The 21776-nt window shown below is 36.8% G+C and overlaps 1 protein-coding gene across 5 annotated transcripts in view; it reads left to right on the top strand.

Moving 5' to 3' along the window:
* The window catches only part of AFTPH (aftiphilin), a 75091-nt gene extending 55692 nt beyond the window's left edge, over nt 1–19399 (top strand). For 4 of the 5 annotated variants that reach the window (XM_055399175.2, XM_055399177.2, XM_055399178.2 and 1 more), the window contains 4 exons: nt 4111–4171; nt 5697–5780; nt 9752–9875; nt 18264–19399. In XM_055399175.2, the coding sequence (XP_055255150.2) occupies nt 4111–4171; nt 5697–5780; nt 9752–9875; nt 18264–18411 (417 nt within the window). In that variant the 3' untranslated portion in view covers nt 18412–19399. The remainder of the gene's footprint in view (nt 1–4110; nt 4172–5696; nt 5781–9751; nt 9876–18263) is intronic. The other variant, XM_055399179.2, reaches the window with a different exon arrangement.
* The last annotated feature ends 2377 nt before the right edge of the window (nt 19400–21776 follow it).

Below are 21776 nucleotides of genomic sequence, written 5' to 3'. Positions count from 1 at the left end.
AAAATTTTTATTAGAAAACTGAAATTTACAATGTGTTTATATCACTCACTGAGTGCATGGCATTTAAAAACAACATCATTACAGAAAGATAACAAAAATACAAAGTCTTAAAACCTACAGGGTATGGAAAACATTATCCACTGAGGCCTTAAATGTAGTAGACTTTACATAATAAGGAAAAGCAATGAGTATACAAGTATACAGCCAGTTTAAGAAGTTAGCAGAATAAACAGAATAATCATAAAAAAAAGAAAGCAACTATTACATACCAGGTATTAATGCAATAAAAATAAAGATAAAATTGAGAGGCTCAACAGAGTCAAAGCTGCCTTAAAAAGCTTCTCTAAAAAGGGAAACACCAGGTCACAATAATCAACAAGAAAAATCTTGCAAATAAACAATACTCAAAATGGGAATTACTCATAGAAGCGTTAAGAACATAAAAAATAGAAACAACTTTATGCCTATACATTCAAAGATTAGTTGTCTCGTATACAGGGTTATCATTACCATCTTTCTAAATTCCATATATATGCATTAGAATACTGTGTTGGTGTTTTTCTTTCTGGCTTATTTCACTCTGTATAATAGGCTCCAGTTTCATTCAGTGTTAAATTAATAATGGAAGATTTTTAGTGGAAATCAACATTTATTAATTTGATGGTGGTTAGTTGTAGCTGCACAAGGACTCAGCTGCTGCCATCTCTGTGCATACATATAGACCCCTATTTACTTGTAATCAAAGGACTGTCTCCCTAGTTACAGGCAAGTATGGGAATTTTCAGCAACATTGAGGCGTATCTAACTTTTTTGCTGGAAGATGGAACTTGGTCTCTTGCTATTTATATTTTTTAAAAGCTCTTTTTAATCAAGTACTTCCTTTTATTCTGTTTCACGTACACATTTCTCTTTTTTAAAAATACACATCAATATTGAATTAACAAGTTTATTCTATACTTTTTTATGGTATTTTGTGATCCTCATTGGCTTTAGTTTGGGCTTTGGAAAACCAATGAAAACAGTATTTCCCAATGGAAGTTCAAAGTTATTTCTGAATTGACTTGAGCCTATGTAGGTCTGCTTTCTAACATTCAAACTGAAGATTTCAGCATGCATCTCAGAATTTTGTGCTGAGATACCTGACCTCCATCACTAAATTGCATGATCTTTGCTTGGCTCCATACTTTTGATTAAGGTTAAAATACTCAACAAACATCTGAAATGGCATTCTAAAGGTTCTCCATGTAAAGTGTATTTCTTATCATTCTTCCTTGGCATACAATGTGTTTATTATTTTTCACATAACATTTTGGCTATTCAGTCTTCCCCCATTGATACTTTTCAGGTGAAACAACCATAAACATTAGTGCTAGAAGCTTAGCAAAATGTGTCAGCAAAGACCTGCTCAGTACCTGAATTTTTTCCCCCAAAAAAGCATGTGGCAAACCTTCCTTTTATGTTTGGCATCCTTGAACATTGACTTTCGAACTTAGCATAGTGGCATAATTCTCATTATGACTGCATGCTTTTTGATCTGTCTTTTCTATTTCAGTTTGGTACCTGCTAAGTTTTTATCTTTTCTTTCAAATGAGTTTGTACTCATCAGTCTTTTTGCCATTACATCTCTTGTTTAGAAATTCAGTATTTTATTGATATCTGTTAATGTGAGTTTTTTAAAAAAAGATAATTTTACCTGAAAAAAAAAACAACAGTTTACAGACAAAAGAGCATGTAGTGATACTTTTTGTTGTTGTTGACATCTTTTTTCACTGAATTTCAAGGTCACACCAATCACAGTGCCATATTGATTCCCTTTTAGTAAGGTTAAGATGTTAACCATACTTTATTCACTGCCGAGTGGAGTCGGCTCTCTGGCTAGCAGTTATCCAGCTGGTTACCACCAGCAAATTTCCTCTCTCAGGCTGCTTTATGTTGCTATTTCAGTTATGAATCCAAATTTTAGAGTTAGAAGAAAGAAAAAAATGACAGTCTAGCTCTGTACTCTCATTTTACAATTAGAAAACATATTTGGAAAGACTAAGTAATTTACCTAAAATCACATGTCAGTGCTGTACTTAGGACTAGAACCAAAGTCTCCTGTCTCTAGCCTTTTCTTTCCGCCTCCTTTTATTATGAACTTGTCTCCTTTCGTCTCTGCAGTAATCATTCATGCCACGTAAAGTTGTTTCTAAATGTTTCATTCCAGTGCTTTCTCTCTGAGTTGCCTGCTTGTCCGTGCCATTAGTTAACCTGTAATTATTTAGGTGTCTGTTTTTCATCTGTCTCAATTCCACTAAATTTTGATTCATGATTTAGTACCTCTTTATTATAATATTGGTTGTATCTTCAAAATGCCACACATGTCTGTGAAAAGCAAAATTCCAGAAAATCATTGAAATATTTCAGAATATCCAGGTACTTGACATCGTTTAGATAAAACATGTTAATGAAAGAGCTTTGCTTCACTTTACCCAGAAATTTTGTTATTACATAAATCTGAGTTTTGTCCATCCAGTCGGTATTGAATAGTTCTAAAGGTTTTCCTGATTGAGAAGTAGAACAAGTTGAATCTGTTGGAATACCTAGAGCTTTTTGTTTGTTTTTGAGATCAGCTAAAGAAGATCTTTTATAAATGTTATTTTTCAGTCTTGCAGGTAGGTTATAAACTAGATTTTCACCAGGGTTTTTAAAACTTTTATTTGAAACAATTATAGATTTACAGGAAGTTGCAAAGATCATACAGAAGAGGTACCTTGTATCTTCACCAGTTTTCCCCACAGTCACATTTTACATAATTATAGAATAATATCAAAACCAAGAATATGACATTTGCTCAATATGTGTGTATAGTTCTATGCTCTTTTTTCATGTGACCACCACCACAATCAAGATACAGCATTCTTCCGTCTCCCTCACCAACCCCCATTCCACCTCTCTCTAATCCTGGCTGCCACTATCACCAGTATTTTATTTTCTTTATATCTCCAGGACTGACTTGATATGGGGGAGACCAAATGCTTATAGTAACATGCCCATCGTGGTTATCAAAGCAATTGTATTATAATACCATGGGGTTAGACTTTCAAAATTAGCCAGTTCACGTTCTTTTCCTACAGGGAACAGTGTCTTTGTCTACAGAAAAAAAATGATTATAAGGTTTTAATAAGTGCCTGCCTTACAGTTAGCAAAACAGAAAAAAAGATAACATGTTGATAGTAAGATCATGTCCGACTCTGCAACCCCATGAATCGCAGCATGCCAGGCCTCCCTGTCCATCACCTAGTAAAAGGTTATTTCAATAAGTGTTGCCAACACCACCCCCAAAATAAAAGAAGAAAATGCATTTTTTTTCCCCTGTCAGGAATATTCTTAAAGCATGGATCATTTTTTAAATGTTTTGTACTACCTTCCGTCTTTTATTAATCATTTGCTTATTTTATGTGTTTGGCAGTTAACAGAGTTTTTAAACGTAGAATATTCAAATGAGTTCTGAGTATACTTTTCAGTACATTAATTAAATTCTAATACTGATTATAAGTAATTTCTAAATTAGAGAATGTTATAGTTTTTTAAAAATTTGTATATATATATAAGGAAACCAAATAAATTAACATCCATGTTTATACAGCTAGTTACTTAGTCCTTAATAACCCAGCTTGCCTCCAATTCAGTATGCTACCTTCTCTGTTGCCTTGTATTATCTATTAAGAAATTGTAAGTGGCTAATCATTTAAAATAAAATAGATCACTGTTTAGTGAAAAAGATCATTGGGGTTTTCAAGCCAGTAGTTTAAATTACGATTGGAGAATAGATTGAAATCTTGATATAGAATCAGTCTATAAACTTCTGTTTGAAAATGTAAGATAATTCCATTTCTCAGATACACCATTTTTAATGTCAACAGGCTGTACTGTTTATAAATTTTGCAATTTCAGTTTGTGTTAATATTGTAGATAACCTTCTGAAATTGTAAATTATCCCAACTTTGTCTTTAGGTATTTTATTGCCTAATGATCTTGCTATAGTAGTGTTTTGTTCTGTTTTTAAGGGTTCTTTATGTTGCTACAACCTATACTGATTAATTTTGATTTTTTGGTTTTCAACTCTAGGAGTCTCTACCACCCGTCCAGTTTGACTGGAGTAGCAGTGGCCTTACTAACCCTTTAGATGGTACGTCTCTCCGTAGAGCCTCTAGCACCAGAGCTAGAGTTAAGAAAGCTACAAAGTTCAGACAGACTTCTCTCTGCTGATTTCCATTTTTGTTTGAACATAACTTCTTATCTTTGGAAATTCAGGCTTTCTTTCTGAATAGTAATTGCTCAAGAAACCAGCCGTTACTATTATTAACAGTATTAATGTCCATATATAAGTAGCAGTAACCAGATAAAATTTTAGTTTCTTTTTATCTTAAGTCAAAGATAAGCTTCTTTATTTCTCACAGATATCTAGGTAGTTTAAATAACATTTTAGGTAGACCAAATTTATTTGAGATATTTTTCTGTAGTTTTAGTTTATAGAATTTTCTTGGATGCCAAGTCTTGTGTCTAGAGGCTGCTTTAAAGCACAAAGCACAATTATTTAACCAGAAACAATGTGCAAATAGATCCATATTTATTGACTCAAAGTAGTTTTCAGACTTAATAATATTTTATAGAGCACTTGTATGCAAATGAAAAATGAATGATTTTCATGCTCCTTTTCTAAAACTTAGCTCAAAATACTAGTAGGTAGTTCCAGAAATAATTGGTTTCTCCTATGGCTTTAAAAGAAAGTCCTGAGAAAGGATTAACTTATTCTAATAAGGTGGGGTCTTTTAATAACACAAAATACTAGGTTTCCTGTGTGTTGATATCACAAGTTTTAATCGGACTCTAAAGTACAATTATTCTTACTCCTTATGCTTCATAAGTTGTTTGAGCCATGGTCTGAAACACCTGTTACTCTTTATCAACTCTGCCTTAGAGTGGGGGATCCTAGGGTAACTGGAAAGCATCCAATTGAATAACAGTGCTGAAGGAAAGCCTGGATGCACCTTTTGCTGTTGTCTGGTGTCCTATTCAGTCAAATCATCGTGCTTTTTATTAACAACTTCTTTAAAAATGTATATTATTTCTGATTACTGTTTCAGAGTTAAAGGGGAACAGTACAGCTTGAGGTTGCACTTCAGGGTAGGGCAGTTATGACATTTCTATTACCTTATTTTATTTTAAACTAAGTTAATGTATTGGTGCGTGTCCTGAAACTGACAACTTTGTCACTTTTAAAATCACTCGTTAGAAACCAACATTACTAACATAAAAGATTGATTTGGGCATGTACAGTGATTTAATGTTGGGTTGAGATTAAAGTATTGTTTCCCTTTAACGGGTACACTTTCCCCCTTGGTCTTTCTGGTATGGCTTCAAGTTTCAATTGAAAGAACTGAACTCTTAACTAAAACCTTACTAAGTGTTAAATTATTTACATTGTACATGAGAAAATGTACATTGAATTAAACTGTTACTTTAGAAATGTCCTTAGCAATGAAAAACTAATACTGTACACATTGTTTTAATGTTGATTTTAAAATGTGTAATGACTACTAATTATAACCTGCATGTTCAAGTGTGTGTCTTACCCCTTTTTACACATAACCCCTCCTCCCTTGGCTTACCTTCTGTGTGGCTGCCTACCAACACGGTCACTGAATTTCAAGCTAGTGGAGGTTCCACTCTTCTGAACCTTGATTTCTTTGGGCCCGTGGATGACAGTAGCTCTAGCAGCAGCACCACAATCCCAGGTCAGCAGAGTGTTAAAACCACAATTCTAGTATATTTACTAAAAGCATGACTACATCACTTGACTTTCCTATAAACAAGGAAACAGATTGTATTCTCTGTAATGTCTAATACTTTTCTTTCATCTATCTACTATTATTTTCTAGTATCTGACTATAACAAGTGACTTATATGAAAAATGTATTTTAAGGAAAGGTTTGTCAGAGTGTAATAGTCAGAGCTGAAAGTCGTTTCTAGATATAAAACAGCCCTAATGTCCTTTACACAGTTAAAGGCAGGGTGTTTTTTTTCCCCTGTAAATAGAAAATGTTATCTTTTATATGCTTATTTTTTTAAAGCATATTCTACAAAGCCATTTGAAAAAATACAAATTTAGATATATAAGAATATTTTAGTACACAGTGACATTATACTGTCTGTGATAATAGAACCTTTACAGATTCTGGCATTCAATTCGTTATTTATTAGTGCTGCTAAATGTATAATTAGGTTCCAAAATGTTTGGAGTCTAGCACTTAGTTATATAGTCCCATGTAGAATTATTACTGTTTTTATGTAGCTCTTGAATAGAAAGCTTACTGTTAGTTTTCCATGGAGAAAAAAAAATGTTAAAGGTGATAGTAGAAAATAATTGCTGTGAGATACTAAAAGCTAGAAATTAAAACTTATTGGAGTGCCTGTTAATGTTCAGCCTGGCAAAAGTTCAGTTCATTGACCCAAGGATTAATGTACTTTGTCATTTTCTAACTGAATAAAAAATTAAAATATAATGGCATTTTTATGTTTATATTTTATTTAATATGATTTTAATGACTCTCTGTCATCCCTGCTTGTGCTCTGGTAATCACACCTTTTGATCACCAGACGGCTGTTACAGTGCCCTGTAGATGCTGATGCCCAGAATGCATAGTGAGGGTCCCTCTCAGTCCCTACTAGGATCAGGTAGATAGCCAGCCTGGTTCCTGAGAATTTGCTGGTTTTGTTCTATTCAGCTAGATAACCCTGCCACCCACTTCTAGCAGTTTAGGAGCTATAATGGAAAATGGGGGGGGGCTAAGAGAATAATCAGCTAAGGGTGAGGCTGGGACCCAGGATACCCATCTCCAAGTCTGGTTATGGAAATCTGATTGTATTAAAAGGACATTCCAAGGCCATTTTGTAGAATGACTGGATTCCTCAAATCTAATCCCCTGGTTATCATTTTCGTTGTTTCCAAGATTTTACAAGCATATAAGAAACTAATCTGTGTCTGGTTTTAACTTCAATATGGTATTTCACTATTTAAATTACTTCTAAATACATGTGAGCTATGGAATGATCTGGATGAGTAGTTTTTAATACGTAATGGGGGGTGGGGGAACCAAAAAACTTGTGTATCAGTTTCCTTATTACTATAATCCCAAGAATGAAGTCAGTTCAGTTCAGTCGCTCAGTCGTGTCTGACTCTTTGCGACCCCATGAACCACAGCACGCCAGGCTTCCCTGTCCATCACCAACCAAGCTCCTATTTTTAATTTGCTCTTAGCTTTGTTTTGTCATGAACTGTATGATAACTTAAATGAGGTCACTGTTTTTGGATGCCTAAAAACCTGGTTTAAATTTAACTTTTGGTTACATTTCAAACTCAGTTAAAAATCATCCATAAGAGCACAAATAATCTGACCAAATAAAGAAGTACAGAAATGACTTTATCACCAGGTTCAGTATACATACAAAGCTTGGAGAAGAGCAAGCAGTTTCTGAGGTTTAGAGCTGTAATGGAAGTGAAATGAGCATGGTCGATTGCGATCCTACTTCGGAACCTCTTAAATATTTTTGTTCCATATTTTCATCAATATGCTCTAGCCTCTGTGTAAACCTAATTACTATTAAATAAGCTTTGACTTGTTTTATTGCTACTGGGTTTTGTTAAAACTTCCATCAAGCTGTAGGTATAAACACTTTCCTGAGTAGTCCATTTCACCACTTGCTTGCACTTTTTCTGACTTGTTTCTGGGAAAGTCATTTTGTCTTAGCTTGCAGTTATTTATTTTGTGTTTGAGACTTAGGAGGTTGGCATAGAACTTGGTTGGCTAGCTTTATTTCTGTAAGTGAACTATGCCTCATTAAGGTTCTGTTTAAAAAAAAAGAATCTTTTCCATTAAAAAAAATTTACTCTCCAGTTTTTTGTGTAGAGTAGTTATCTTGTTTTTGAAAAATATAAAATATAGCCATAGTACTTTTTTTTGGTGATAATGGTTTTGGAGGGCTGGGGGAGGTTGATTTGGGTTTTGTTTTGTTGTTTTTTTTCAATCTCCCACTTTCCTGTTTGACAGCCAAATGGCCAGTATTTTACAAACCCAACTAAGTTTTCACCAGCACTTTCCTGTTGCAAGTCAGACTGCAGTTGTTTATTCTGCATTATGCATTCACCATCTACCTAAATTTTGTGGTTACTTGGAATAGAACCTTTCACAGTAGAGGAAGGAGGTGCTTTGGGTTCATCTGGTCCTGCTTTACAAGCGTCTGTAAATTTTTTCATTTTAGCTGCGTATTTATATTTATAGAAATACAAAGAAAAGGGCTTTTAAATTAAAATTTGAAACTGTACCTTAATGAACTGTTAAGAACGTGGGAGAGTCAACATTTTCTATAGCCTTCCTCCCTTGTTGGACATGGTAACTGTGAAAGCCGCTTTTGCTGTTATAATTTCTGTAAACATCTGAGATCTGTGTTTACATCTGCTAGTCAGCTACAAAGTTGGTTCATAGAAAGCAGTTCCTGATTTTCTTCTTAACCTTGAAATACCCTAAAAGGAGAAAACTTGTGAGCATAGATATATGACTCTTTTATATATAATTTTATCTACTGATCTTAAGACTTTTTAAACAAATAATTAGAAATTGATGAAACTATAAGACATTTGTACTTAAAATCTGCTTTTCTATTCAAAACTAATGAATTTGCTGAAACTAAAGAAAGGGTAGAATTAAAAAATTTTTGTCTGATTGTCTTTATTTTCCTAAGCTTAGCATGAGTTGAAAATACTTGTTACTTGTTTTTTGTAGTCATCATATTTTATATAAATTAATATTCAAGGAAGTTTTAAAATATGTATGTGTATTTTAATGAAGTCAAACAGAAGGATTTTACTAGACTTTTACAATAAATCTAATCCTAATGAACTCAGCTTCATTTTGAATTTTTCCAATAAGATATTTGAACTGTTAGACACTAGATTCAGCTGTGAAACTTTAGGAGTATAATTAGCCCTTGAGACGATTTTTATTTTGTTCAAAAGTAGCACTTTTATTCACTTTTTCTGAAAATATTTTACCTCCCCACTTCTTACCTAAAAAAGAACATTGTGGTATATAACTTTAGTAATAATTTAATTCTTTGGATAATATTTCATGTCCTCAGATAGAATGTATTTAAATTAACCAAATCATTTATTGTGTGTGAGACTTTACATTAACTTCCAAATTTGGGGGAATGAGTGAAAATATGGAGGAAAAATGGTCATGGAGATAAGGGAAAATGGAGGTTCAAAAACTGAGGTTAAATTAGTCCCTTTAAAAGTTGAGGTGTCATATTGTGTAACAAATCATTGTGCATTCTATTTGTAAAACATTGTTAATTTTCATATCACAGACTAATCCAGCATTTAGGGAGTTTCCTATAGCAGACAGTTTTTTTTAGAAGTATTTGAATGATATCTGCTACATAAATGTTAGATTAATTAAGGCTTTATTTATACAAAAGTGGAATTTTTAAAGTATTTTCCTACTTTATAAAAACTCTGAAAAGTGGAATTTAAATTTTTAAAAATAAATACAGTGTTAAAGTATTCTAAAGACTTATACTGTCTTATACTGTTGTATTTATAAAGACTCAGATGTTTACAGAATAATTGCCTTTTGCATCTTGGATTGTGGCTAATTGAGTAAGCCATTGCAGCGCACCATCACTGACTATCATTTTATACTATAAGGTGTGGATCCAGAGTTGTATGAATTAACAACTTCTAAGCTGGAAATCTCCACCTCAAGCCTGAAAGTGACTGATGCATTTGCAAGACTCATGTCCACAGTAGAGAAGACAAGCACATCTACCAGGTAAAAGCTAGTGTTCATTACACCCTAATTTTGAATTCTGTGTTTGATCAAAGTAGCCCAGATGGGAAAGCATATAAGTTGGTAGTAATTTCAATATATTGTATTAAAATTCACTACATTTATATAAATGCCATGGATTCCCAATTCCAGAAAATAGTATCAAGTTAATGTTTAATTATGAATTTACTGGAGCAGAGCTATTTCATGAGAGACTAGAAAGGGCTGACAGATGTGATCTTTTTCTCTTTCCCTGCACCTATACCCAACTCTGTAACAAAAGAAGAGTCTGATTAAAGAATTGAGATCATAAAACCACTGCAGAAATGCTCCCCCTTTTCTTTCCTAACTACTGAGGTGATCATCTTTGGGGTCCCAGTTTGACAATCCCAGAGTCATGTAAGCTAATCCTTTCACCTCCAGGCTAAGAGAGAAGGGCAGCACAGTCACTGTTTTGTTTTCTGAATTTTTGCTGACATGTGGCACCTTTGATTTAGGTCCTGAAGCCTTGTTTTTAACAAGCCTTCTGGGATCCCCTTAGGTTCATGACCTTTAGAAAAGCAGTTTTCTCAGATACCAGGGATGTCACGCAGGCTTGTGTATAGGATTCAAAAAACCTTTCAGTTCAGTTCAGTCGCTCAGTTGTGTCCAACTCTTTGCGACCCTATGAATCACAGCACGCCAGGCCTCCCTGTCCATCGCCAACTCCCGGAGTTCACTCAAACTCATGTCCATAGAGTCGGTGATGCCATCCAGCCATCTCATTCTCTGTCGTCCCCTTCTCCTCCCGCCCCCAATGCTCCCCAGCATTAGTCTTTTCCAGTGAGTCAACTCGTCGCATGAGGTGGCCAAAGTATTGCAGTTTCATCTTTAGCATCAGTCCTTCCAATGAACACCCAGGATCAATATACTTTAGAATGGACTGGTTGGATCTCCTTGCAGTCCAAGGGACTCTCAAGAGTCTTCTCCAGCACCACAGTTCAAAAGCATCAATTCTTTGGCGATCAGCTTTCTTCACAGTCCAACTCTCACATCCATACATGACCACTGGAAAAACCATAGCCTTGACAAGACAGACCTTGGTTGGCAAAGTAATGTCTCTGCTTTTTAATATACTATCTAGGTGGTCATAACTTTCCTTTCAAGGAGTAAGCATCTTTTAATTTCATGGCTGCAATCAGCATCCTCAGTGATTTTGGAGCCCAAAAAAAACGTTTAGTTTTACATAATTAATCTCTGGAATAACCCACTGCTTTGACACGTTAGCCATAAAATAAGGCAGTTTCTAACAAGGTAGTCATTATAAAGGAATGGTTATGAAGGAAGTCTCTACTGCGAGAGCAAATACCAGTGTTGATTGGGATACCAACTCTGCTGTCCCAAATCTGCGATTCATCGACATTTTAAAATAAAAATATTGGGACTCTTCTTGCAGTCCAGTAGTTAAGACTCCACACTTCCAAGGTGGGGGTACGGGTTCAGTCCCTGTTTGAGGAGCTAAGATGCCACATGCTGCATGGTGTGGCCAAAAAAAGAAAAAGTGGAAATATTTACTTTTGCCCAGTTAGGCAGAGATATTATAGCGCTTTCTCCTGGGTAAATGCATTCCATTCACATTTCAAATTCAGATTTATCTTTTAAATCAATTCTTCTGTAGAAAAACATCCATTTAAAAACTAACTTTTTCCTTTGTGAATAATAAATGCTTACCTGTCTTAAAACTTTGGCTTGAATTTTCACATGGCCTTTTAAACTATATTGTGTACTGAAGTATCCATTCAATAGCTATTATTATTAATACACTTAATGTTCATAATTAAGAAAATACATTATTATATGTTTTATAAGCAAGGCTGCCCTGAACTCTTCCCAGGAATGGGTTTGTAGTCTGCCCATTCTTGCTGAGTCACAGATTCTCTCCCTCGTTCTCGTCGCCCATTTCTTTGTTGTAATATTACCTGGCACAGTTAAGCCTCCTATCAAGCTGCTGCTGCTGCTGCTGCTGCTGCTAAGTCACTTCAGTCGTGTCCGACTCTGTGTGACCCCATAGACGGAAGCCCACCAGGCTCCCCTGTCCCTGGGATTCTCCAGGCAAGAACACTGGAGTGGGTTGCCATTTCCTTCTCCAGTGTGTGAAAGTGAAAAGTGAAAGTGAAGTCGCTCAGTAGTTTCCGACCCTTAGCGACCCCATGGACTGCAGCCCACCAGGCTCCTCCATTCATGGGATTTTCTAGGCAAGAGTACTGGAGTGGATTGCCATTGCCTTCTCCGCCTATCAAGCTAGTGTGGGTTTTTTTCCTTGCTTTCTAATTTTTTCTCTTTCCAAATAAATTGTATTTTCAACTTAATGTTCTTCTTACACAAATTTCTCATCCATTTTTTCTATATATGTTAACTAAAGGTTTATAACTTTAAAAACAAGCAGAAAAGTGATGCTTTTTTATCCTTCGGGCTTCCTCCTGCTGCTTTTTGTACAGGCTTTTTTAAGGGCAGTCCTAGTGTTTCCTCACCTCTTTCCCTCTGCAGTCTCGCTGAGTGAACTGTAGTAATGTTTAGTCTCTGTGGTGAGAATTCATTGTTTGTGCCATCAGGAGGAGCTCTAAGCCACAATGTTAACTTGCTTGCTTTCCTAACTTTTCAACTCACCCTTGAAGCATTCTGTACACTAAGGCACTCTTCCACTCTTCCAATTTAAATAACTTTAAGTTATTTTCATTTTTTTTCTCTTATTCTGTACTGTTATGGGATGAACTGAAACTATAGTGTGCATCTTGGGGTTAGTGTCATAACTGAACTGGCCACTAATGCCTGTCCAGCTTCACACTTAAAACACAATAAATTGAAAGGAAAACAAGTTGCCACCTTTGAATTTTGTGTTTTGAGGAATTAACTATTTGAAAATGGTGAGAAGTGCAAATATTCAGAGGTCTTACAATTAGAAGGTAATACTGTAAACTGTCCCCATGAGTGAATCTCAGTTGTACAGGGAATAGAGAGGGTGGTGACATAGTTTCAACAGAATTTTTTTAAGTGTCTTGGTTATTTTTAGGTTTTGTTTCATTTTTTGTTTTTGATTAAAACAAAATTTGAAGTGTACACCCCAGCAAAATCTTGGCTTTTGTCAGTACACAGAAGACGGTGAAAAAGCATTGAGGAACTATAGTGTGAGGAAGGCTTAAGAAACAGTGGTCTCGGTGGAGGAAATTTGCCATACAGCAAACAACATTCCATACTCTTTTCCAAATGCGTTTGCATATGTAAGAGAAAATACCTGTGCTCTTCTCTTTCTAAACATAAGTTGTGAAAGTGACTTACTTGTTAAAGAAATGCAAGTTCTCAGTTTTAAAATAGTTCCATCTTCTAGCTTACCTTTTCTAATACAGAGAAAAATTACTTCCTAATCTTAATCAGTGTGTAGCAGCTAGTTAATAGCACAGACTTAGCTGAAGCTTATATAAGCCAAAGGACTAGTTGCCAAAAGGCATACATGGTTTTTTGGTTCTTTTTTTTTTTGACCTTTTAATTGACATATATTCACATACCATGAAATTCACCCTTCTCAAGTATACGATTCAGTAGCTTTTAGTGTATTTGCAAGGCTGTGCAACCATTGTTGTTGTTGAGTCTCTCAGTTGTGTCCAGCTCTTTGCAACCCCATGAACTGCACACGCTAGGCTTTCCTGTCCTTCACCATCTTGTGGAGTTTGCTCAAACTCATGTCTGCTGAGTTGGTGATGCTATCCAACCATCCCGTCCTCTGTCATCCCCTTCTCCTCCCAACTTCAATCTTTCCCAGCATCAAGGTCTTTTCCAGTGAGTCAGCTCTTCACATTAGGTGGCCAAAGTATTGGAGCTTCAGCCTCAGCATCAGTCCCTCCAGTGAATATTCAGGATTGATTTCCTGTAGGATTGACTGGTTTGATATCCTTGTATGTAGTCCAAGGGACTCTCAAGAGTCTTCTCCAAAGCCATAGTTCAAAAGCATCAATTCTTCAGTGCTCAGCCTTCTTTATGGTCCATCCAACTCTTACATCCATACATGACTCCTGGAAAAACCATAGCTTTGACTAGACGGACGGTCAGCAAAGTAATATCTCTGGTTTTTAATACGTTGTCTAGGTTTGTCATAGCTTTTCTTCCAAAGAGCATCTTTTAATTTCATGGCTCCAGCCCTCTCCAGTAATCTTGCCTGGAAAATCCCACGGATGGCAGAGCCTGGTAGACTGCAGTCCATGGGGTCACTAAGAGTTGAACACGACTGAGCGACTTTCCTTTCACTTTTCACTTTCATGCATTGGAGAAGGAAATGGCAACCCACTCCAGTGTTGTGCCTGGAGAATCCCAGGGACAGGAGAGCCTGGTGGGCTTCCATCTATGGGGTCGCACAGAGTCAGACATGACTGAAGCGACTTAGCAGCAGCAACAGTCACCATCTGTAGTGATTTTGGAGCCCAAGAAAATAATCTGTCACTGTGCAACCATTACCACCATCTAATTCCAGAACATTTGTATCATCCCTAAAAGAAACCCCATACCCATTAGCAGTCACTCCCTATATTCTACTTTTTCTAGCTCCTGGCAGCATTAATCTGCCTTCTATGTCTATGGATTTTCATATTTTGGTTATTTCATACTAATGGAATAATACGTTATATAGCCTTTTATGTCTGACTTCTTTCAGTTAGCATAATATTTTCAAGCTAGCCATATTGTTGCATATTTTGGTACTTTCCATTCCTTTTTATGGCTGCCTAGTTTTCCATCCTATGGCTGTACCACATTTTTCTTATCCATTAATCAGTTAATGTACATTTGAGTTGTGTTCACTTTTTGATTGTTATAAGTAGTGCTGCCATGAACATTTGTGTACTAGTTTTTGTGTGGACAAATGCTTTCAGTTTTCTTGTGGATGGAGCTGCAGTGTTACATGGTTATGCTACGCTTAATTTTTTGAAGAATTGCCAAACTGTTTGCCAAAGCAGTGGCCCCATTTTACATTCCCACTAATAATGTTTGAGTTCCAGTGTCTCTACATTCTCACAAGGCTTGTTATTGTCTGACTTTTGGGTTATAACCATCCCAGTGGGTATGAAGTGACATCTCATTGTCATTTTGATTCACATTTCGCTGATGGCCAGTGAAACTGAGCATTTTTTCAGGTGCTTGTTAAACAGTTGTATCTCTTCTTTAAGGAAATTTTTGTTGTAAGAATTCTTCTGGCTACTTGATCAGATATGATTTGCAGGTGTTTTGTCTCATTCCATAGGCTGTTTTTTCACTTTTTTGATTAGTGTCCTATGAAACACAAAAGTTTCTTAATTTGATGAAGCCCTGTATATATATTTATATACATACATATATATACATATATGTGTATTTCATTGCTTGTTCCTTAGATGCCATATCTAAGAAACCATTGCCTACTTCGAGGTCAGGAAGTGTTATGCTAAGTTTTCTCCTAAGTGTTTCATAATTTCAGCTCTTACATTTAGTTCTTTGATCCATTTTGAATTAATTTTTGAATATGATGTAAGATAGGGGGGATCCAACTTGATTCTTTTGCACATGGATATGCAGTCCTACCAGTGATAGTTGTTGAAAGGACTGTTCTTTCCCAGTTTCTCTCTTGTTGAAAATCAGTTTAACCATAATTGTATGGGTTTAATCTAGACTATTAATTGTATTGCATTGGCCAACAGGATAAATCTTAACTTGGGAGAGTATAAATCAAAAATAGGTCATTGCCTTTGCCTCTTGGGGAAAGACCATAATGTAACATTTTATTTTCAAATTCCCAAGCATTTTCTTCTTTCTTATATTGTAAGAAAACTAGAGCACATCAATTCCTTAGTGACTACAGATAAATGCACAAAATATGTTAACTTTCTCTTATTTTTAAATTCAACTTCAGGTAGCCTTCAAGTCAGTTGCTCAGTCGTGTTTGACTCTTTGCAACCCCATGAATCACAGCACGTCAGGCCTCCCTGTCCATCACCAACTCCCGGAGTTCACTCAGACTCATGTCCACAGAGTTGGTGATGCCATCCAGCCTAGTGCCTCTGAAAGAAGGCAATTGGTAGAAACTGTACAGTAATCTTTACCAACCATTCCTTGGGTGAAAACTTCTTTGCTATCCTTCCCCACACACCAACTGCACTCCACAAATGAGGAAGTACATTTAGGTGCAATTTTACTTGTTACTGTTTTTAATAACTTTTTATCTTTACAAAAGCAGTAAGAACAGAAAGAAAATAGAGACAAAATGTTTTTAATTAAAGTATCACATTCTTACCAGTCAGATCACTATAACTCCCTAGTTCAATTCTTTCAGATCTTTATTTTTGCAAATATACACATATAGTTGTTGTTTTAACCAAAAATGAGATTTTATGGTCTCTACAAATTGAGCCTACTCTTATAGTCAGTGGTCTCCATCTGTCAATTTCAGTAAATTTTCATTTCATCTAACACTCAGGCTGTATGTATTCAAATTCCCAACAGTGTCCTTTCTCTCTGCTTTCTCCAGATCAATATCTAGTCTAGGACTTTTGTCCTTAACCGTTAGGGCTAGGTCACTTTTAACCTAGTATATCTACCTCCATCCCTTCTGTTGGCTTCTCAGTATAACAACACTCTCTGGTTGAAAAGGTCAGTCCATGTGTCCTACAGAACATCCCAACCTCTGGATTTGTTCATTTGCTTCCTTCAAGTAGTTTTCAAATGTTTCTCCATTTCCCTTATTTCCTATCAACTGGATATTCTATCTAAAGGTTTGATGGATTCGGGTAAAACATTTTGGCTGGAAGACATCACAGGTGCTGTGTCACATCAGAAGACACAGTGTCATTTTGACCCCATCGTGAGTGATGCTGACATCGACTACTGGTGAGAGGCTGCCCTTTGCCGTGGAGCCTTCCAGCTGTTCACTCCGAAACTAAAAAGTGCACCGGACTCTCTGGTTTTATTTTGGAATAATGCAGATAGTCAGTTTCCCATCCACTTCATAGTTTTTCCATGATTTAAGTGCCGTTAAAAATGCAGATTTTAATCAGAAAAATTTTGGAGTGTTATTCTGTTCTGAGAAACCCTAGAACTGAGGTTTATCTGCAGATGGTTTCAAAGTGCCTGAAGCTGACCTTCATATTCAGTCCTAAAAGTCTGATGTTTGGTTTTTTCAGTTGTTCTGTAAATTTTTATTTCAGCCTGAACTCAAATGTGATTACATCAGAGAAGTCCAGGTATTAAATAAAGACCTGCATCTATCTTTCCTTTCTTGTTTCATCTCCTGACTTCCTTCACCTCATCCTAAGGACAAAGAAAAATTTTAGGTGAAAGAAATAACTTGGGTCCCACCTAGTAGAGTACCATAAAAGAGAATTGAACCTTGTAGAGTCAACAATTTTAAATGAATTTTGATCTAAAGTTAATATCATTATGACTGCAGCTATTCTTTCAGTGTATTTAACATCCTAGAAAAAACAAAGGTTGAATTACAATCCTGTGTGAGCCACAGTTGAGACTCGGTTGGCACTTTCTGTAGTGCACTGAAGGACCCAGGTCGGCAGGAGCTCTTCCTCTCTGCTGTGGGCCCCACACTGCTCATTTCTTGTATTAGGGGCATTTCATCTACAGGCCCCATCAGATTTCGAGACTCCCCCCTCCCTGAGTCCTTCCTGCCTGGGTGCATTCTCGGCCTCAGCAGCTGGCCCTAGTGCTGCAGGGTTTGGACCAACATCTGTATCCCAGTGGGGCAGAGGCTGGGTGTTTTTGAGCTGAGGGCTTTCTGTCCTGGAATTTCCCTTTGGGGTTGAAGAAAGCCTGAGGTGAAAATTACTTAATGAGGGCTTGTGCCAGACATACTTTATGTTGAGGTAACTTGTAGTTTCTCAGTGGGGAGGGGGAAATCTAATCAGGCAGAGTTTTACTAGGGCTTCAGCATTATATTTCTGCTTGGTGACTTTTTTTTTTTTTTTTGGCTGTGCTGAACAGCATGCGGGATGTTAGTTCCCCAGCCAGGGATCAAAGCTGTGCCCCCCTGCAGTGGATGCTTGGAGTCCTAACCACTCAGCCACCAGGGAAGTCCCTAGTAGCATTTTAAAAGTACGCCTGGGTAGATTCTTCTAACCTTAAATAGAGCCGTGAGCTGTACACGGGTACGGTTAGGCATGTCTAACTGTAATGGACATACATAGATTCGGTGTGAGTTTTCAGAAGAGATTTCACCTCGGGCACAGAAAGCACTCAACATCAAGGTATGACGAGGTTCAGGGACTGGCGGAGAAGATACTCAGGTCCCCACAGGTTGCTGTCTGCTTTAAGAGTAGATTTTCTCCCATTTGGCCTATAGCTAGAGTCACTTTAAGACACTTGTCTTTTTTCATTTGTCAACAGGAAACCGAAAAGAGAAGAGCACCTGAGTGAAGAAGCCATCAAGGTGATCGCCAGCCTTCCTGACCTAACGTTCATGCATGCCAAGGTGTTGATGTTCCCGACCACCTTGACACCTTCCACAAGCTCCCAAGAGAAGGCAGATGGATAACTGATGTGAACTGGACAGTTTCAATTGCTTTTCCTTCCCTCCAGCCCTTCCCTACCATCAGAAGCATACCTGCTCTAATTAAAAAAAAAAAATTAAAAGTTCAGCTGATTTGTTGGTAAGCCGCACTAGAAAGGTATACATAGTAATGTATATTTATTTACATACTGAAGTCATAAATTTATATTAGAAACAAATGTAAATAATCGGGGGTGAACATTTTTGAAGATTTATTCTTTTTGTGTTGCTGGGGTGTATACATTTATGTCTTTGTGAAATACACTGGTGGTGTCCTTCTTACACAACTTTTGAAATAAAAAATGAAAATTAAAAACCCAAGTCTCCACTGTCTATGAAAATCCCCTTCAGTCTTTTCAGATTTCATTGACTGTCCCATTAATTTTTCATATTGTATATTGAATTACTTTTGCTATCATAAATAAGCTCCAAGTCCCTGTTTAATTTTTTTTTTTAATTTTATGTGTGGTGGGTTTGTTTCAGGTCTGGCTTTTGTTACCATTTTTGTGCTCTTTTTTAATCTTTTCAATCTGGCCTATGGCTGTTTGACCTTTTGCAAGGTACTTGCATTGATTGGTCTTTTGTTATAGGGTGTGGATCATTGTCAGAACTTGATTGAAGGGGTTTAAAGAGATTGTGTCTGTTTTAAATCAGTTTGGTTTGGAGAAGGACCAAATTACATGAATGTCTTACAATGAAATTTACTTGTTACTGATTTTTTTTTGTTCTATTGTACCACTATTTTTTGAGGATTTTGCACAGTGTAAAATGACATAATCATAGATTGCTATGGTTTAGGCTGTATATACAGTAAAAACTATGGGTTTTAAATGTTTGGGGAAATTCCTATGGAAAAAAGAAAGACATGTAGAAGAACCTCTAACAAGGTTAATGTGCATGCCTAAGGTCTTTTGAGATTTCAGTGTGTAAATTTCCTTTTAGCTTACACAAAAATAAAATAATTTAAAAGAAATTTAGCCTGATGTCTGTACTTTGGTACCTGAGGGAAAATGTAATGAATTTGGACATTAAGTTTTATTTCATATTAATGTGTTTCAATCCAGAGAAAATCATTTGGTAGGGCTTTCACTTTATTAAAACCGAGAAGAATTAGATTCTCACCCATAAGAATTTGAAACAACCCTTTAAACAGCTGAGCTGTTTTTATGTAGAACATGAGATCATACAAGAAATTTCCATGATTCATTATAATGTATCTTTGTCAGAATTGGTGAAGTTAAATAGGGATGTACAGGGAGTTTTTTTTCTTCCTAAGAAAATATATGCATGAAACTAAGGTGAGCAGAAAATTTCTTAAAAGCCATTTTAAAATATTGTTACTAGATGAGGTGTTGCTTTAGCAAAGTCACATGGCCCATCTCGTTAGCAGCAGGCAGGCAGCCCAACAGCCCACCTCATCGGCTCCGGGAGCGCTCCACTGGAACTCTTCTGCACCTCTGTCACTGCAGAGACTCCCGTGTTGCCGGTTATTACACGGCCGTTGCAGCAGTTGCTGGAGTGTAATTTAAGTAAAGCCTGAAGCAGCGATGCTTATCCAGTCCATCTCCTGCCATTTCCCCCCAATTTTTTTTTTTTCAGAGAAAGCTTTCCTTCAGAATAATCACAAGTCATCAGTGCCCAGTGGACCTTCTGAATGGAAGGATAAAAGTATTCCTCAGCAGACCTTTACTTGTTTCAGTAAATTGAAGCTGAAGGGCTGCTTCTACAGTCCATTACAACTAAAGTATAATGGTAGCCTTCATCAGCCTAAGTTCAGAGCCCATTTATTAGCTGTGATACCATGAAAAAGTTAATCAACTTCTCTGAGCCATAGTTCCACTATCTTTAAAAATGGGAATGATACTACCTGCTTGTGGGGTTGATGTCTTAAATAATAAATGTAAAACATCTATCACATGAGGAAACCATCGATAAACGATAGAGCATAGTTCACAAAATCTATAAAGGCCCCTGGAGTCCCAGTAGATTCAAGAAGCAGTCACAGGAAACAGGATCACTTAAGTTACTGTGCTATAATTTAAAAGTGATCAAGTGGACATTTCTCAAGAAAGTGCCCCTGCTTTAATGACACACAAAGTAAATAATCGGTCTTAAACTCAACTTTTCAATAAGCCACATTTCCCTTTCGTGTGTCATATTGGCCTTTGATGTTTTAGTCACAACAGGTACATTAATACTTGGTTGTCTAGGTTAAGGTCAGGGATCTAGTCCTGAGGACCAAAAGTCTTAGCTTTTCAGCTTTCCGTTTTTCAGCTTTTCAGCTCAGCTTTGCACCAGATCAAGGTTTGAATTACACTGGAAAGCAATAACTAGCAGGGCTGGTGCAGGAAAAGCCTTGCGCATCTCCTTGCGAATCTTAGCGACGGGACAGCTTATTGGCTACAAGTTTGTCTTGATCTTCAGCTACTTCTGGTAGCAGCTGCCCATTTGTCCTCAAAGTCAGCCAGAAGGACCCTGCAGAGGTGGGGAGAAGAAACCAAGGAGTCAGAGACCCTAAAAGCCAAGTCACACACAGTGGAGACTGATTTAGCCTTGATTCAGACGGTAAAGAATCTGGATGCCTGCAGTGCAGGAGACTTGGCTTCAATCCCTGGATTGGGAAGATCCCCTGGAGAAGGGAATGGCATCCCGCTCCAGTGTTCTTGCCTGGGAAATCCCACAGAGAAGCCTCGTAGGCTATAGATCGTGGAGTCACAAGAGTCAGACACAACTGAGGGACTAACACACTTTGCGTCTTCCACATCTTAAAACCAGCACACTCATGCCCTAGAGTCTCATCTTACTTGATGGCCAAATCCAAATAGCCATGCCTAATCCCCCAGTTAATTCAAGTCAAACTACAAAGTTATAGGAGAAACTTCCCTAAATTGCGTCATGTGTCACTACTATTTTTGTGAGTCATTCTTTTATAGAGAGACGTCTTCCCTCTACATGCTTGTCATGCTCCTTATTTAGAACGTGTTGTCTTTTTGCTCCCTCATGTTTCTTGAATCAGAATTAGGCTTGGCTGTGAGTAACAAAAACCAAAAATACTGCATATAATAAGACTCATACTTTCGTCACATTTGAACTTCTCTGAAATTGGAGTGTGTCATACAATTGGATGGGGTAGCTGTTTAATTGGCAGCAGTTTCTTTTTCTTAGTGATATATAAAATAATGCTGTCTTACATTCAATGACAGAGTTGGTGGGAAATGGTAATGGTGGCTTCAACATTAGGAGTTTATTTCTCTTGCCTGTAAAACATAGGAAAACAGTCTGGGGATAGTAAAGAGGCTTCGTAAGCTCATCAGAAATGGAACCTCTTAGCATCCTGTCCTGCGATTCTC

Source organism: Moschus berezovskii, chromosome 11 (genome assembly GCF_049115385.1).
Source record: "Moschus berezovskii isolate FMDL1 chromosome 11, NW_MosBer_1.0, whole genome shotgun sequence".
In the NCBI taxonomy this organism is placed as follows: domain Eukaryota; kingdom Metazoa; phylum Chordata; class Mammalia; order Artiodactyla; family Moschidae; genus Moschus; species Moschus berezovskii.
Note: the sequence above shows the minus strand (reverse complement) of the source record. Positions and strands in the feature narration are given on the sequence as shown.